The following is a 19,563-nucleotide window of genomic DNA, read 5'->3' on the forward strand; positions in this document are numbered from 1 at the left end:
TAATTACCTGAGTGGCATCATTTAGTTTGTCTGCAAAGTATAAAGCTCAAACTGGTGATGGATGTTATGTGAGTAACATAAATTTCACCATGTCTATGTATTATTTATTTATTAAATTAAAAATATCTAGCAATTTTAAGATCATACTCACTTTCCTTTTTTTTTAAAAAAAAAATAAAACTGGTGTCCTGGATTCCCTATTGACCTGTTCTGGAGACTTCAGAGAACTTCTACAAACAGCAGAGTAGTCAGATGTGACTTACACCTCCCTCCACATTAAATCTCACCCTAATCTTGTTTGAGTAAAGGCTGCTATTGCCTCTGGAGCATAGAGTTGAATGTATAATCCAAAGAGTTTCTTAGCTTTGATATTTAAATGTTGATGTTCAAATTAATATTACAAATATTAATAACTTTGCATTATTTAATTGTTCTTGTGCTTGTCTAAACCCTTTGAATGTCACCAACTTCTTGTCCTAAAGAGCATTCTACAGTCCAGTGAGTTCCACAGTGACTGTACACTGTGCAAAAGGGTTTTTTCTCATATAAGTTTTTACCATCTGACTTCATTTTGCAGTCTCCTTGTAAGGGATAGCAAATTCGTGATCCAAATTCTTCACAATTTATGTGTATTTCTCACGGCCTAACTAATTTTTCCAGACCCCCTGTCCAAACAAAATACCCTAATAAGTCATTAATTCATGCTAATTGCTATCTTGATCTTGCATCCTTCTTTCAGCCATGTATTGTTTTAAAAATAGTACTAATAAAATAGTAGCGTATATGGTTCTTATTTTTTTTTTTCATAAACTTAAAGAACAAGAATTACACAAACCTCACTAGAATCATAAGTACCACAAAACTCATTCTGGTGAAAATTTGGCTCTTGAAAATGCAGACTACTTTGACTCATAAAATATCTTTATTCTGAGTATGTCAAATCAATTATTAAACAATTTGCCGTGCCCTGTGAGACACTGTCTATTTTACAGATGAAGAAATTGAATCTCAGAGAGATTTAGGTTCATATTTTAAAGGTCTTTAGACTTGAATCTCCCACACTGCTTGCAGTGCCTTACTTCTATCCATTCCTTCTGTTACCCACAACCCCCTCAGTTAGTCACTTGAGCACACTATGTATTGCTGGGGGCAAACCAGGCATTTTAGAGGGAAAGCCACAGAAAACAACACACAGAGGTGGAAACACTTTTGCTGGTCAACAAGAAATAACAAAGAAAGGGATGTTTTCTAAGCCTCCCTCCTCCTGTGTATGCCCACATTCAGACTGTCTTCTTTCTCACACCACTTAGCCATGAGCCCTATTCTAGATTAAGAGGCTAAAGTGATTTTTTTTTTCTCATAACATGTATTTTTGTTGAGTGTATTACCCACTATTCTAGTGAGATGGAACTCAGGAGGAAGGGTAAAAATCCTGATTCAGTCTCTGTGCCAATAAATACTCAGCATAGGGTACTTAAAGAACTTTAGTTGCAAAAAAGTAAACTGAAAATTGGAACAAAGCTGGTGAGTATATGAGTAAGCAGCTCACTGATTTTTCAAAAATACGTAGGTGATTGTTTACATCTTTGGGTGATTGAATGACTTCATTGTCTTAGCTTTCTCACTGACAGGACACGGGAGCCATAAATGAAAATCCTCCACAATTACAGTGTCCCATAGTGTTCCTGTTGTACTTTTACTTCCCAGAATGTGTAGGCAGTGTTGATTTCCAAAGATTATGAAGGCAAATGGAACCCTTAGGGAGGGAATTATATTAAAAATTGTTAAATGAAGGTGAAAGTAGGTTATAATTTACATCAATCTGTACTGTGGATGGAAATTGATATTTTAAAATAATTCTGCTCTGCAAATCTCAGAAAGGACTTTACATCAATTTGAAACTTTGATAAAGGTGTTGCAGAAGACTTGGCAAAGGCAGGCATGGTAGCCATCACTATGGAGTAACCTGAGGAAAGTCCAGGTTCCATTAAAATCAATTACAAAATTCTCTTTGGATCCTGCCAGTGTTCTACAGAAAACTGAGAGTATTGGTTTCAAGATGGACAGGTACATTATGGTGCAGTCAGAACAGATGAGATGATAGACAGAAATTTATAGTGGTGAGGTTGTGCATTATATACGTATCATTACAACAATTCTAGTGCTTTTATCTTCCCACTATAAAAATGTCAATGGTAGATTAAAATCTCCAGTGGAGAGCACAAATGGCAGACCTCTGATGTAACTGAAAAGCAGTCTTCAAATTGCTCTTCAGGAAATTGCTGTATGGAGCTCATATGAATAATTCTCCTGGCTGTGGTACATCAAAGTTCCTTTTCTAGTATGTTATTGTTAGCAAAATTTTATGGTCTAAATCTGAATATTTATAATCCTAGAAATGGGGGAAAATGTTTGGAATAAAGTTTAGAATATGTTTGAAATTAAGAAATTGGTCTCATCTAAGAGTAAATCATCTCATTGAAACTGGTAAACATATTCTTTAACTGACGTTTTTCCTTTACAGGATGTGATAGATTTTGTTTTCTCTGCTGTGACACCAAAAATGCCAATTTTAGAATGTATGTACATCAAACAAGCTACTGACCTCCTACAGGTAGATATGACATCCAATTTTTCTCTCTCTCATTCTGTTATTTGTGCTGGGACATTGTTCTAGGAGGGCAGTAGTTACATATTGCATCTGGTTTTGCAGGGTCTATTGTCTGACCGAGATGAGAAGCAGCTCAGCAAGGAACATATTGCTCGCTTGTTCATTTTTGCTGTAATGTGGTCAGCTGGAGCTCTTTTGGAACCAGATGACAGGCTGAAAATGGAGCTGTTCCTACGAAAGCACTCTGCAGTAAAAGAACTTCCAGCTGTGAATGGAGAAGAAACCATGTTTGAATTTGGTATCAATGCCTGTGGCCAGTGGGAGCACTGGTCAAAGAAGGTTCGTAAGCTGTGACATGCTAAACTTTCTTAATGAGTATACAAGAAATTTATTACTTAAAACCCTGCATAATTTGGTTAGGAAGATTAACCCTACCAAATTCTCAAGAGTTTCTTTTTTGAAAGATTTTTTCTTTTCTCCATAAATATCTTTGGCAGAGAATAGGAACACACTTTTGAAATAGCTTTGGAAGTGAAACAGAAGTGATCTTAACATTGTCTACTGTCTATCATCCTACTATTTAAGAACTCCCAGCAAGGAAAAGCTTTCTTCATGTAATGGAGAATAGTGGAGTGAAAATATCCCGTTAGCCTAACACCCTTTTAGAAAAAATTGGCAAGGACTGATTAATTATAAATCGATGCTTGGTTTTCAAGAAGAAAAGTTTCGTTAATGTACATTTTATAAAGTACATTTGGTTTTGTGTTCTGATGCAAAGTGATTGAGTGGGCAGGTAGAAAGTCTTAAACTTTTTGCGTGTCTTTCTTATGCAGGTCCCTGAATATATTTACCCTAAAGATTCAGTACCAGAATATACTTCCATTCTAGTTCCAAATGTAGACAGTGTCCGAACAGAATTTCTAATGCATACTATCATGAGGCAAGGAAAAGCTGTTCTGCTAATTGGGGAACAGGGAACAGCAAAAACAGTTATGATTAAGGTAGGTGAAATGGAAAAACATATAATATCTTTGTATGATAACATTGCAATAATTGACATTGGCACAGATATTAAAATGAAGTGTAAGAGTAGTTTGACTTTTCTTCAGATTACATACTAGCATTCTTACTGAGACTTGTTGCCAGTACTCACATGGCCTACAAGCAAAAAAACATAAGTATCTATACTTTAGTATAAAGGGTTCTTTTAAACTTTGCTAACCATAGCCACAAGGTCATGTGATAAATGCACTTTCATATGCTTTCTTTTCTTTTGAGAAGTCAAACTAGAGATTTTGCTAAGAAAATATTGATCCTTGGAGTATTTTTTATTTCCCCGTGCTTTGTCAGTGGTGCCATGTGTGAACTGATCTTTTGTACACCCTAGTTGCACAGACATTCTTCACAAGTCAAACTGAAGAGAAATAAAGACTTCCTTCTTTACTCAGGGTGGTTTTTCAGAGGGTAAATTTAGTGTTTATTATCTGCTTTCTTAATTCCTCCACTGAAAATGACATATTTTTCTTTCTGTAGAAGAAAATAATAGCAGGATTACTATTAAATCAACAAATACAAGCTTCCCATATTATAAAATGGTTCAGGTTAATCATATGACACTTAAAAAAAATTTAATAACTTACTACAGAAGAGCCAATAATCAAAAGGCTGAACAAACCCAGATGTGATAGCAAACTTGGCATCCCTTCTTTCAAAAACCGCAAGTTTTCAGCATGATGTCTGTGATTTCCAGGGGAATTTGTAGACTCTTTGATCAATGAGAGGTAGCTGAATAAACCTGATCTACTGTTGGGACAGCTGAATTTGCCATACAGGCATCTGTATCTCCACTGGAGAATATGCAGACGTCTTGAAATTGAAAATAACTGAAAAACACTGGCCTAAATTGACCTTTGGCTTTCTTAGAATCTGGAGCCATTTTGTGTCCCCTGGCCATGTGCTTTCTGAGCCCTGACATAAAGCGAGTTGTACCAATGCCAGCAGCCATTAATACTTCTTTTTCAGCTTAGCTGTTGATGCCAACATGCATGCTGGTGTAATGTCAACCTCTGTTCCTGGCACCAGCTGGTGAACTATTTTAGCAGAGTGAAGAGGCGGGGTCTGGGTGGTGGTCTTGATATTCTGCATACTGGATTTTGGCCAGATATTGGCAACCTCCAGCCTTCAGCTGCCATTTCTGTCCCTAAAAATAATTGGAGCTGATTCTTGGGAGTTGCTTACCCTGTATCTCTTCTATAGAGCAGAGTATGTTCCTTACACAAGGGAGCATGATGCCAGTAGATATTTGATCTCATTTAAGTTTAGGAGTGAAAGTTAACTGCCTTCACAACTGTTCCCCTTCTGCTTCCACCTTCTGTGGAATTTTGCTTTACTATACCTCCTGGAAAAGAAATTTTCAGCTATAAGCAGCTGGTTTCATGAAAAAGTAAAAAAGTTTTAATATAGAATACTTCAGGTAGTATTCTGAATTAAGCTGAAATAATCTTCAGCATTGAGTAAGGCATCAGTATATATCAAAATAAAGAACTTATAACGGAGTGTTATTTAAGACCTTTACTCTCTGTACTATTAATTCATGAATTGCAAAAGTCCAGAATTTAATATGAAACTGGTATGGTAGAGTTGAAAATTCTCTGACAGTTTAACTAACAAAACTAATCCCATTAAATAACCTCTTCTTTTTCAAAGATAGTTCTCATTTATGTACTATGAAATATTACTGTTACCAAGATGCTGAAATGCCATAATGAATAAAACACAAGTCTGTTTTTTGAATGGTGTGTATTCATAGTTGCAGTGGGTTGACCTTGGCCAGCTGCAAGACACCCCACCCAGCCGCTGGTTCCCTCCCCCTCCTTAGCAGGACAGGGGTTGAGGTAAGGACAGGGAGATCACTCACCAATTACCGTCACGGGCAAAACAGACTTGACTTAGAGATACGGTGTAGTTGGGAACCGTCAGTGCTAGGTTAATGGTTGGACTAGATGATCTTCAAGGTCCTTTCCAACCTAGATGATTCTGTGATTCTGTGATTCTGTGACTTGGGGAAAATTAATTTATTTCTAATTAAAACTAGAATAGGATGGTGAAAAACAAAGACAATACTAAAAACACCATCCCCTCACCCCTCCCTTCTTTCCAGGCTCAGCTTCACTCCTTCATCCCCGACTCCTCTACCTCCTCCCTGCTGAGCAACACAGGGGGTTGGGGAATGGGGGCTGCAGTCAGTTCATAACAGCTCCTCTCTGCTGCTCCTTCCTCCTTATGCTACTCCCTACTCCCACGTGGGGTCTCTTCCATGGGATACAGTCCTTCACAAACTGCTCCAGCACAGGTCCTTACCATGGCTGCAGTTCTTCATGAACTGCTCCAGTGTGGGTCCCTTCCACGGGGTGCAGTCCTTCAGGAACAGACTGCTCCAGCGTGGGTCCCCCATGGGGTCACAGGTCCTGCCAGCAAACCTGCTCCAGCGTGGGCTTCTCTACACAGGCCTCAGCTCCCACCAGGAGCCTGGTCTGACATGGGCTCTCCATGTACTACAACTTCCTTCAGAGCACATCTACCTGCTGTGGTGTGGGGACCTCCAGGGGCTGCGGTGTGGATATCAGCTCCAACATGGTCCTCCATGAGCTCCAAGGGGACAGACCAGCTTCACCATGGTCTACACCATGGGCTGCAGGGGAATCTCTCTTGGAGCACCTCCTGCCCTTCTTTCTGATCTCACCTTTGTGTCTGCAGGGCTGTTTCCTCTCACATTTTTTCTCACTACTGTCTCTCAACTGCCAGGCAGCATTTTGCCCTTTCTTATACAGATTGAGTGGCTCCGATGAGTCTGTTGGAGCCAGCTGGAACCAACTGTGTCTGGTATGGGGAAGCCCTGTCCTCTTCTCACAAGGGGCTGCCCCACAGCCCCCTCTGCCAGCATCTGGGCACCTGCACCCAGTACATTAGTTTTGTACAAACTGTTGGAGCCCCAAGGAGCAGTCTGAGCAGTGAGCTACACCAACCCATCAGCTGTCAAGAGTACTCGTCAAATACAGGACCATTGCATATACGTTTCTTGTGTAGACTCTCATTTGTGTGTTGCCTGAGAAAAACCTGTTTCTGAAGGGCACCTTTTCTTAAACTGAGATTGTTGTATCAACATCGTATCAACAACATTAACAGTTTAACAATATTCATCAAAATATTTGGGGGGAGCTTAGCTCTATCTTCCTTTCTGTTGTCACACAGAGTATGTCTCACTGGAGTTGTTCTTAGAGCACTTAATCAGCAATGATATAGGTTTATTTTTCTGAGGTACCAAAATGGGAACATTTCTAGTTAACCCTGTTATACAGATAAGAATTTAAATGATATTCAACTTTGTCATCATTGCAGAAAAACTGAATCTTTAAAAAGAAATAATGTTGGAAATCTGGAATTTTTAATACTATTTTTACTTCCCAGGACTCTTGCTAAACAAAATATTTCCCATTCTTTATATATATGCCTTGGTGTGACTCCAGGGTTACATCTTTTTCTTTCCATTTCTATTATGAAACCTCACTAAGTGTGAAAAGTGGAACTTTGCTGCTTTAGGGCATCAGCAGCAGCTGTGGGAATTGTATGCATTCATAAAACCCAAGGATTCCTTTCTTCATTAAGAGAGGATAACTATCAATAAATGTGATGTAGCTGGGTTTAATTTGACACTACCATTCCCTTACACTGCATTTGTTGTAAGATATGGTGCTGTAGTGTAAACATGAAAAATAATTTGGTTTTTCACTTGTTCCTTGCAGACTGCTGTAATAGATCATCACTAACAGCTCAAATTTAGAAAAACCCCGAATAGAAAGTTTATTTGCATCTTGAGTTGTCACATGTCTACTTGTTGTAACACTTAGTGAAGTCCGTTAAAAGCTTATAAATTTTAGTACTTAGAAACTATATGCAAAACATTAACTGAGAGCTTGAATTTCAGGTCAGAGATGGTATATTTATCCTAAATAAATTGCTGTTTGACCTTTTGAAGTTAAGAGCAGGACTGAGGCTTTGTGCATGTCTGATTTTTGCAGGGCTGCTGAGTATCTGCTTCTCCTTTTGGCTGAATTGATCTGGTTACTTACTTAAAATTGCTTTACCTTGCAGGATTACACAAGCAAGTATGATCCTGATGTTCACTTGACCAAATGCCTGAACTTTTCTTCTGCAACTCTGCCAAATATGTTCCAAAGGAGCATAGAAAGTTACATAGATAAAAGGATGGGCACCACATACGGTCCTCCGTCAGGGAAGAAAATGACTGTCTTTATTGATGACATCAACATGCCTGTGATTAATGAATGGGGTGATCAGGTAAAAAGAAAATGTTAACATTTGGGAGTTGGTGGTCTTACCATTGCTGCTGATGTAAATGCTCATCTGTGGGTTGCAAAAATAGGAAAGTGTAGGAAAAAGGTATGTTAACATGGACTAGACCAAGTACATCTACTAAAAGCAATTTCTTCAGGCCAGTTCTTTCTGATAGTAATAAGCTGCCAGTCCCCAAAAATTAGGGTCAGCATCAAGCCACTTTGTGCAATCATTGTAGCTTTTAAGCCTTTTGTTTTGTTTACATGGAGAGCTTGCAGAATATTCAAACTAGCTGTACTGAAAACCAGTCTGGGAAAGGAAGCATGCAAATCCAAGAAGCAATCAGAGATGCACTCTTTCCTTCTTTCCTCCACTCTGGAATTTAAAGTATAGTTATTATTAGGTGAAATCTAACATCACAGTTGACATCCAAGACTAGCGAGATGTCTTGAGGTACTGATAAGTGAATGCTTATAAACCTGTACTCTGAAAATCTGACTTAAATTCAAAAACATTACTGCTCAGAAAGAGTAATTTTCTTGCTCCCAGTATAGCTCCATAAGCCTATTCTCTCATTACCTGTATACAAGTGAATGTGTGACTATACTTTGTGTTAAACTAACCATTCTTTGACACTGCCTAAGTGCCTGTGTCAATCTGAATATATAGTCTGCCTTGAAACTTAAAAGTGCTGTATTTTCTTAGATTGATATTATGGAAATCTCGTTGAATGTCTGACCTCATGTCCACAACTACTTAGCATGTGAAGCTTACATGCAACCAATCCACTGCATCAGAGCACTTGGTACCATGTAGCATGGCTTTGTAAATGGCTGAAGTGTCCAGCAGAATACCTGAAATTAAGAAAGATAAGAGATGTTCCTTCTATCTACTAATTTATTATACTGGAGATTTCCTCTTTCCTTTTTTTAAGCTGAGAACCCTGAAACACTTAACTGCTCCATATTTTTTTTTTTTTTTTTTTGTGTAACTAGATTACCAATGAGATTGTAAGACAGTTGATGGAACAGAAAGGTTTCTACAATTTGGAGAAGCCAGGAGAATTCACAAATGTGGTTGACATCCAGTTTGTAGCTGCTATGATTCACCCTGGGGGAGGTCGGAATGACATCCCACAGCGCCTGAAACGCCAGTTCACCATCTATAACTGCACACTGCCTTCCAGTTCCTCTATTGACAAAATATTTCGAACAATAGCTGAAGGCTATTTCTGTGAACAACGACATTTCCCTGAAGAAATATGTAAACTGGCTTCAGCATTAGTATCTACAACTCGAAAGGTTTGGCAAACAACAAAAGCAAAGGTAAAATTATGGCTGTTAAGAAGCCTTTGAAACATCTGTACCATGACAAAGCAACAAGATCCAAGTCTTTTGTACTGTCATGTGTGTTCATTCTTCATACTGTGAAGGTGTGACCTGTATGTATAACTGTTGGCTAATGCCTCTGTTCTGCATTTGTTGCGATCAGCACCTAGTTAGCTGACTAAAAACATAATCATATGCAGTGCCTTCTATAGCTAATGTAAGAATTACATTATATAGTATAATATAGTAAGCATAGCTGATAGGAAGATTTAGAGGTTTTCTGGCTGAGAAAATGTCAAGGCCATAAGGAACCATACATTAAAAATTAGATAGGAATCTTCTGTAAAGATATTTGTGATTGTGAGAAACTTTAAAGATCTGAATTAAAAGAAAGAAGTCAAATTTGGTGGAGAGGGAATCAGTTCAAAACAAAGGAAATCTGGTGTTTAGTAAATTCTAAATATTTACTTCTTCCATTTCAAACAGATTGTAACAACGTTTAACTGCAATTCCTAAGCAAACATTGCTCTGAAATAGAAAATAAAATTTAGGTATAGAATGAAATTTGAAAAGTTAAGAGTAAAATTACAGCATAGAAATGTGTGCCAAATTTGATCTTCTAATGAAAAAAGTGGAGAAGAATGGTGATATGATAGGGATAGGCAGGTATTCCATAAATGTTATTTTTTAGTCCAGAAAAGTTTGATCAGAATTTCTCAAACAACTCAACTGTAGACATAAACTTGGCTTACACAGAGAAATAGAGTTCTAGTGAAACTATTGACCAATCAACTATTGATCAGTATATTCAACAGAAATGGTGTTTTACTGAATCTATAGAGCAAATGTAATTTTTGCAAAGTTGTTCATTTTTTTCAAATCCTCTTTTCTCATTTTTCTGCTCTCTTTTATTTGCTTTTCCTCATCTGCTTTTCCTTTTCCTCATTAACTATTCCTCACAAGTTCTTGGAAAAGGCAGAATAGGGTGACAGAAATGATCTGGAAGAAAGAGCAGGAGCAACACCAAAGGTTAACAAATGCTGACATTTTTACTGTGGCCTTCAATGCCATCATTAACTAACCTGTCTTGGCTACCCTTCAGTGCATGTTCCTGGGACTTGAAAGATTCAAAGAAACTTGAGTGAAATCTACGTGAAATTGAAGAGCTGGTCATTACTACTGTCATTTCTTCATTTTTACCACTGCCTCTTAAAAGCCAAGCATGTATTTCTGCTTTAATGCAATATTGATTTTGAAGTTTGTGAGAATTTCCATATTCATTTATTACTAGTTAGAAAATATTTTTATTTAGTAGTTATTTGAATATAGCTTATGACATTATTTTGTAGATGTTACCAACTCCATCTAAATTTCATTACATCTTCAATTTACGAGACCTCAGTCGTATTTGGCAAGGAATACTCACAGTTACTTCCGAAGTCTGCCAGAGCATCAGTGTTTTGGTAGCCTTGTTCCAGCATGAATGCAGACGTGTTATTGCAGACAGGTTCATCAGCCAAAGTGATAAAGACTGGTTTGAAGATATGATGAAAAAGGTAGGCAAGTAGTGTTTCAGTATTTGCCACAGAAACAGGCCAATTAAATGTTTTATTACTAAAGCAATCCTTAATGCATTGTTGTAGATTGCTTCTGCAGAACATGGTCAAAATCTATTTGAAGATAAATCCACAGAATTATACTTTGTGGATTTCTTGCGTGATGTCCCAGAAGCCACTGGAGATGAACCTGATGATGCAGAGTTGAAGGCTCCTAAAATTTACGAGACTGTCCCATCTTTGGATTATTTGGCTGAAAGATTACAGATGTTCATGCAACAGTACAATGAAACCATCAGAGGATCAAAGATGGATTTAGTATTTTTCAAGGTATTAGTGCCTGTAACTGTATTAATACAGAAGTGCCTGGTCTTTTGCATTTACTGATACATGGATCTTCTATGTTTCTATCAAATTATTTTGGAGATAGCTCAGAATGGCTAGCCCTGTATCCAGTGAGCCTTACAAATAAACTCTATAAAGCCATCCTGCTGTCTCTCAGCTCTCTTTGCTCCCACAATCTTTGCTCCCAATCTTTTCTTTCTCCTGCCCTGCACAATGTAAAGCACAACTCACTTGACTCTACAGTGCACATTGTGAAGGTCACCTTGCACCTCTGAAAGTTACCAGCTTCTCAAAGGTCTCTTGATGCATGATGCTTTCTTCAGCTTTAGACCAGGTGGTTTGGTAGATTTTTAGGGCATTTCAGATTAATTCTTGCTCTAAGATAAATACAGCAGTTGAATAAGAAATGTCTATAGTGTATTTGTATTTTACTTTTGGCAGCCAGTTTAGAGAGCCTTTAAATATCTCAGCTTAAAGGTTGGGGGAAGATGTTAATCCACATTCTTTCTACTTTTTTCTTCTGTCCCCGAAGGGGCATGCCCTTACCCCTCCCTGCATGTGACATTGCTTCATATGAATTTGATACAAGGACATTTCTCTTGGGCTAGCCCTGCTACTCACTGAAGTCAGGGGGAAATCTCTTGTTGATTTCGATGAGTACAGGACTGAGTCTTTGGCATAGGCTCCAGACAAGTCATCAAGCTGTTGAGAAGCAGTTACTTGGTGATGTACTTCTAGTTGAATATACATTATATTATTTTTACATCTTTTCATCCCTTTTCCTCTCAATACACAGGATGCAATCATCCATTTGATTAAAATATCACGGATTATTCGTACTCCACAAGGAAATGCATTGTTGGTGGGTGTGGGTGGATCTGGAAAACAGAGTCTGACCAGACTAGCATCATATATTGCTGGATATGAGAGCTTTCAGATTACTTTAACAAGGTAACACAATGCAGTGTACATAGATACTTGCTCCTTAATTTGCCATAGAAATGAACAGCTCACAATCATAAAAGAATACAAACTTGTCAAACATTTTATCCCTCATTGTAAATTACGTTTTTGATCAAAAGCATCTATGCAAATGCACAGTCTATAGATGACAGACCCTGGGTCTTTGTTTTGCTGCCTTTATGCTATTGACAAGAAATCTGTCTTTCCTTCAGGATTTGAGTCAGCAATGCACCCTTGTGAAATCCCACTAAAATACCATTTTGCACTAAAGATAACATGGAATAACCTGCTGGTGTATTCTGCATAGTGGGCAAATGCTGATTGCCAGGGGGAATAGTAACTTTTTCTATAGATACTTACAAACCCAAACTGTATTATTACAACTGCTATCAATGACTTAATAGTTCATAGCGCTGGAATTTAGTAATTTGTAGAAATTTAAAGAGACTGGGAGTAACTACTGCCTTCCATCTGTTTCTCTTTTGACATAGGGTTTACAGAGGTAAGCACTGAGGGCTGGCAGTCTGTCTAAAAACTACTCAACACACTGAGAAATCTTCCTTAGAGGGATATATCAGGTCTTTGAAAAATGTTATGAGGTTTCTGATGAAAAGAAAGAGAAAGAAAGAGATATCACAGCCTCTTCCTGTGTCCCAGAAGCAGAAGGAAGGAACAGTAGGAACAAAAAAAAAGGAGGGAAAGAAAAAAGTGTAGCGTCACATAATAGTGTCCCTAGTCTTGCAAGATTCAAAATGCATTAATAAGGCAAATAAATATTTCAGTCACTTAGGAAAGGTTTGTTTGCTGAAGCTAGCTGGAGGTGGGCTAAAAGCAGGTAGCTGAAAGTGTGTGTTTACAAAGCAGATAGTCATCTTTTATAACTTGCCATAAGAAGCCGTGGAGGAAGACAATATTGGCAGGTTCATAAACGGATACCGAGAGGACAAGATGGACATACCTTGTAACATTCCTAATACAATGGCTATGAATATGGAGGGGGGGAGAAAGAAACGAGCAGTGAAGAACAGATGCTGGCTCATGTTTTCTCTCTAAGTAGCATTTCACATTGCTGGTGTTAAAGAGTATTGAGCTAGATGGGCTGCTATTCTGACTCAGCAGAGAAATTCTTACGTTCTTATTGGAATGCCACAAATCATTGACACATGCAAACTGAAGAGTTAGATTGTATTACAAGTTTTGCAGTGCCTGCATTAGAGCAGTGGTAAGATGGAACTGGAAGAGAACTGGGGGACTTTTTGTATGGCATATTTAATATAAAAAGAATGTTTTCAAATACTGAAGAATGGGTCATGTGTGTATTGCAAGTATTACTTGTGACTTTGAAAAGACTCTTGCAAATAAGAAACTGGTTTCAAAGAAAAGAGGTTCCTATTTTTAGCTTTAATTGGCTAAGAACACAGCAGACAAAATCTGCCATTTTATTGACCTTACTTTACTTCTTTTTATATTACATAATCTGAAATCTGTGGTTGAATTTGTGTGGACTGCATCTGAATCTTACTTGTGTGCACCAGCAATAAGAGGTGTAATGAAAGAACCAGTCATGGTCTCCAATTGCAGCAGAGTTGATCAGCCCAAGTGATAGTGTTCAAGCATAATTTCTGGAGCTTGATTTCAGTTAAACCAAACAAAGCAATAAAAAACTCAGTTTCAGTTTTTCTTGTCTCTTAATGATTTCTTTTAACCTGTTCTCAATATATTCCACAGAGAATCCAGCTGTATTTATGGAATGCTTACAGGTATCAGAACCTACTCTACAACTTAATCCAGCTGTATTAGCCTACAGTTCTAGTAAAGAATTTACATCTGCAAACTGTAGGGATGCAAACCAGCATCGTAATTACCTTAGACGTAGTATTGCTCTTACCATCTTTTTTCCCAGCATGTTACTCTGTTGATTTCACCTCCTTTCCGATGGTTTATGGTCACTTTGGGAAAATGTTTAAGAAAAAAACCTGAAAAAATGAAACCAGGAGATATGGTATTAATTTCTTCTGTATACTTTTTCTTGCCTTAAGGAAGCTGTGCCAAATGATAGATAATTCCTAAAACGGTTTGTAATTTTTTTTCTCTCTTTCTTTAATCTTTTTCTATCCCAGAACATATGCCACCAACAACCTTTTGGATGATCTGAAAATCTTGTACCGCACTGCTGGGCAAAAAGGAAAAGGCATTGTCTTTATATTCACAGACAGTGAAATCAGAGATGAATCTTTTCTTGAGTACATGAACAATGTTTTGGCTTCAGGTGAAGTCTCAAATCTTTTTGCACGAGATGAAATTGGTGAAATCACACAAGACCTGATACCGGCAATGAAGAAGGAGTACCCAAGGCGTACTCCCACTGGTGAAAATCTTTATAACTACTTTCTTAGTCGAGTTCGTAATAACCTGCATGTGGTTCTTTGTTTTTCTCCCATTGGGGAAAAATTCAGAACTCGTGCTCTCAAATTTCCAGGTCTGATTTCAGGCTGTACCATGGACTGGTTCCAGCGCTGGCCTAAAGATGCTCTTGTAGCAGTTGCACAGCATTTCTTAGTTTCCTACCATATTGAGTGCACAGATGAAGTGAAACAGAGTGTTGTTAACACCATGGGAACATTTCAAGATATTGTAGCTGAAAAATGTGTTGAATACTTTGAACGATATAGGCGACGAACATTTGTGACTCCAAAATCTTACCTGTCCTTCATTGGAGGCTACAAAGCTATTTACAAAGAGAAGTTTGCCAGTGTTGGAAGTTTGTCTGAACGCATGAGAACAGGTACTGTGAAATCTGTTTGATTTTTGTTTATTTGTTTTTAAAAGGTTGAGAAGAATCTGAGTAAAAGAATGTAGAAGTATGGATTTAAATTGTGAGCTCACTTTCATTTGAAAGCAGACTCATATGTTTTCAACTGTTGTGTATGATTACAAAATATCTAGAGATTTTGTTTCAATGAACTTTATGAATGTTGCAGATGAGTTTTGAAAATAGTATTAGTTAGCAGTTAAAATACCTGAAACTTCTGCTTTGACATGTGTGCATTCCAAGGAACAACTGAGATCCTAGTTTTCACATTTAAACATGCTAAAAGTAAATCTGAGGGAAGGTAAGTAAATGTTCAGATTCAGTGCCTCTGAAGAATCTTTTAAAGAAACAGTTATATGCCAAATGTAAAATTTCCAAAATACTGCACTGCACACGGTCATACACAGTAAACAATTAAACAGTTCCTGAAACTGAATGTGAACTTAAACTGTTTCTTCAACTGTTGCCAATTGCAGAACTGAGCTATGTACACATATCTCCATAGGTAGAGGGTGGCTGGGTGCCTGGAAGGAACATACTTGCTTTTTTTTGAGTGTTAGAAAGATTTACATGATGCATTTACATTTAGATGCATGCATTTATATATAAGGATACTTCTAGCTTTTCTAGGTGATTTTCTCATCTTTTGATTAAAATGTTGGAGCACTGTATTGCTCAAAAATCTTTAGTTTCTTTCACCCCTATCTCATCTGGACCTTCATGTAATGTTGAATTTAGAGGCTCAGCCTACTCTCCTTGTGTTTTCACTTGCATTGCTCAGGATGCCTGGTTCCTCCTCTTTGTTTTGTACAGAGAATACAGTCTAGTACTTATGGTCTCGTGGATTTCTAAAATTGCACACATAATTCTTAAGAGTGCCATTCAAAATACTAATGCTTTTCAATATGTGTGTTTAACATTTAGTGTCCCTCTCATATATAAGAATATAAACAAGTGATCAAGTGACAGATTCTGAAGACTCTTACCCATTTAAAAAAAAAAGAGAGAAGAAAAATTAAATAGCAAATGGACATTTCCCCTGCTTAAGTTTTGTGTTCAACACATGGGATCACTCTCTAGGGTTCCTAAATATGAATCCGAGGACTTATTTTAACTATCCAGGTAGCTTCACTGAGGTTTTTCTCTCGATAGCTCTTCTTGTTGCTAAAATGGAATTTGTTCAACAGGTCTTGCAAAACTGATGGAAGCTGAGGTTTCAGTAAATCAGCTCTCCAAAGAGTTGGTGATGAAGGAGAAAGATCTGGTTGTAGCTTCAAAAAAAGCTGATGAAGTTTTATTGGAAGTAACTCTGAAAGCCCAAGCTGCTGAAAAGGTGAAAATGCAGGTGCAAAAGGTAAAAGACAAAGCTCAGGCCATTGTGGATGACATTGCCATTGATAAAGCAGCAGCAGAAGAGAAGCTTGAAGCTGCAAGACCTGCATTGGAAGAAGCTGAGGCAGCCCTGCAGGTCAGAACTGAACATGCATGTAGTTAATGATTTTTTGTAATAATATGGCTTGTGCTTGTGACTTGAAAAAAAAAAGATATTGAAAGGACTAGAACTGACCTGTTAATCCTTGTAGAGAAAAACCTGAAAACTGAGGCAGTGGAGGAATAAGATAGGCAGTACCTCCTCTACTGTCAGGTAATAAAGATGTCATTGAGTGGTACTACCTTTAAGGACTTTCTGCAGTACTGCTTCTGAGTGACCTGCAAAACTGCAGCAATTGCATTACATATGCAGTCCTCCCAAAAACCATCTTTCTCTACTGTCAAGTGATTGCCTAGATAAATGGATTATTTTATTTTTTAATTTTTCAGACAATAAAACCTTCTGACATTGCAACTGTTCGCAAATTGGGTAAACCTCCTCACTTGATAATGCGAATTATGGATTGTGTGCTACTTTTATTCCAAAGAAAAATAGACTCAGTAACACCTGATCAAGAACGGCCATGTGTGAAGCCATCGTGGACTGAGGCTCTGAAGCTAATGAATAATTCAGGATTTCTTAACATGTTGCTTACTTTCCAGAAGGTAAGAAGTTAATAGTGGCACTATTACTTCTATAACTATCTTTAGAGATCATGTAAAAATGCCTTCTACCTTCAAAGGCAGTTTGAAACAGATGAGGCTTTTGTGTACCTATAGTGTAGATACCTTTGTGACTGTATTCCTCTCCATTTTCATGGTTCATTATTTCAGTAATCTTTCTCTTGGGCCATGCAGTTTTGATGGCAGACACAAGTATGCTAAGAACTAGATCGAATCTTGAGAAGCTTACTTAGTGTTATCTTTTTTCAGGCAGTTCCTCCTTCTCAGTAGGAATTTGCCTTAAAAGGGCTCACGATTTTTCAAATGGCTCACCATCTCCAGTGCTGTTTGCATATAAGGTGCTCTAGAACTCCATCTCCAGAATTGTTTTGTGGGGAGCTAGGAGGAAATACAGAAGAAAATGAGCATCCTGTCAGGAAAAATACTGAGATACTTGTGAATTTTCAGGGTTCTTTCACTACAAAACAGTGAAATGCAGAATGAACTGGGAACCTTAGTATCAACTGTAAGAAAAATAAAAGCAAATGCAGGTTTTTATTTCTGTCAGGAAAGAAACTTGTCCCATTTACAGTAAGATTCACTGAACTGTGAGACAAGGGAAATTTCTCTGCAGGGAACAGAAGAAAGATGTCACAGGTAGCTGGACCAGAAAAAGACTGAGGCTGGAATATGGAATGGCAGAATCATAACCCAACTTCAAAATTCAGAAAACCAAGCAGGTTTTGGCAAAACCTGGGTTTTTCTGCAATGTTGCAGAACATAATCTTTCATTTGCACACTGATTTTTTAATCTGCTTCAGCTGTGCATTTTGCTGATGCCTTTTTTAAGCTACTGGAGTGTTTTTGTTGTGCAGATGAGGCTTGAAACCATGATTCTCACAATCCCCAGGAGCCATTTCTCCCAGTGAGCCATACTGACAAGGCACCATGTGGAAACTTGCACTACCTCTGTAGACAGTCTCTTCCTGGGGCTGTCAATCTGGTCACTTTTCCAAGTGCTATCTTCACTAAACAGAAAGAGGAAATGAGTTTAAAGATAATGGAGACTAATTATGCACTGCTTACTCAAGTGTCTCTCTAATGAGGCTTCCAGTTTTGGCACTTATTAATAGTGTATGTGTTCCTGCTGGTAGTTTGCATCACATTTAACTTTATTCAGAGAAGTCAGAACAACCTCTGTGAGACTGAGTTCTTGCAGGAAGCTATACTGATGAATGTGGTGAAGAACACTAGACTACTTCTATCCCTGATGAGGTACTTCACATGCTGTCCTCCTGCCTCATTTCTACTTTCTAAGATTGAAAGCTCATCATGTCTGGAGTTCTGAGTAGACTGCACTGCTTACTTGTATGTGAGATTGTTGTTCTTTCCTAATTTTTCTAGGCAAGCAAGATTAGTGGATGAAATAGTTCATTGGGTTTAAAATTCATTTTAAGGAAGGAAAGACATGACATTTTTCAAGCTCTTGAACAGAGATTTAGGTCACTGCTGATTAGTCTTTGCTTCACCTTTGCCAGCTTGCTCGTTCATAACTTTGAGTAGGAGAATGAAAAAACAAAATGTTTGTCCAGCACTATTTTAGATTTTAGCAAATGCTCATAGTGAAAACATCACCATGTATGATCTTAGGAATACTATAATGAATGTCTTTGTTATTATAGTAGCTAGGGATCAGACAAGTACAAGAGAGTCCTTTTTGCTATGCAGAAAAGCAGGAAAAGGGTATGTTACTTGACAGTATGAATGGAGGATGATTTTTAGATGCATTAGAAGAAAGGAATTAACACACTGCCAAAAGAAGGGAAGATTCTTAATGCCTCTATTGTTAAGAAACCATTGTTACCCTGTATAAGCTCTTCTACTCTACATTGCTTAAGGAGATGAATTCCATTTTCGTGTGACACTTACATAATTATAGATTAACCAACATCATCAAAGTTCTGGCTTTTCTCATCAGATTGTTAAGGGGGAGAAAAATCTGAGATTAGAATAATGAAGTGAACAGATAAATTGTTTTTACGGTTAAGGAAAAGGGTTAGCTTCAGTGAAGTCAGTGCCTTCAGTTTCACCCTTTTTCTTCCTAAAGCTGCATGTTTGACTCCCTTAGCTGTGTTCACACTGGTGCCTGTCTGATATCATGGTGAGCTTGTTCACAGGACTAGCCTAGAAGAAAACTAATCACTAGTTTGCGGACTTAGATTTCTGTCATATTAGCTTCCAAACTAGCTCACTGAGCATTGGTGATAGCATTAAAGATGGGGCAGGAACATCTGGTTGAGGGGAAGAGAAAAGAAAGTACAGTGCTGTAGCAGCAATAACTTAGATCAGCTTAAGTTGTCATGGAGCTATGAGTACAAGTAATGTCTGTAAATATTATGGGTCAAATAGGGATGTTAAATGCAAACTCCAGTCAATGTGTTGCAATGGAAGTAGGAGCTATTTTCACTTGAGTTCACAAGAAACAACTAATCTTCTGTCCTTTATAAGAATGAAAGGCAACAGTGTTGTTTTGTTCATTTCTTCTGCAAGAAGTGGTAG

General features: G+C 37.8%; 1 protein-coding gene across 1 annotated transcript in view; it reads left to right on the top strand.

Moving 5' to 3' along the window:
* The window catches only part of LOC141933334 (dynein axonemal heavy chain 5-like), a 166,853-nt gene that overhangs the window by 80,584 nt on the left and 66,706 nt on the right, over window positions 1-19,563 (top strand). Inside the window, exons 48-58 of the mRNA XM_074847902.1 lie at window positions 2,525-2,614; window positions 2,714-2,950; window positions 3,445-3,612; window positions 7,763-7,969; window positions 8,962-9,291; window positions 10,644-10,850; window positions 10,938-11,180; window positions 11,992-12,146; window positions 14,279-14,943; window positions 16,158-16,438; window positions 16,792-17,007. Coding sequence (XP_074704003.1) covers window positions 2,525-2,614; window positions 2,714-2,950; window positions 3,445-3,612; window positions 7,763-7,969; window positions 8,962-9,291; window positions 10,644-10,850; window positions 10,938-11,180; window positions 11,992-12,146; window positions 14,279-14,943; window positions 16,158-16,438; window positions 16,792-17,007 — 2,799 coding nt within the window. The remainder of the gene's footprint in view (window positions 1-2,524; window positions 2,615-2,713; window positions 2,951-3,444; window positions 3,613-7,762; window positions 7,970-8,961; window positions 9,292-10,643; window positions 10,851-10,937; window positions 11,181-11,991; window positions 12,147-14,278; window positions 14,944-16,157; window positions 16,439-16,791; window positions 17,008-19,563) is intronic.

This window comes from Strix aluco, chromosome 1, assembly GCF_031877795.1.
Source record: "Strix aluco isolate bStrAlu1 chromosome 1, bStrAlu1.hap1, whole genome shotgun sequence".
Classification (NCBI taxonomy): Eukaryota; Metazoa; Chordata; class Aves; order Strigiformes; family Strigidae; genus Strix; species Strix aluco.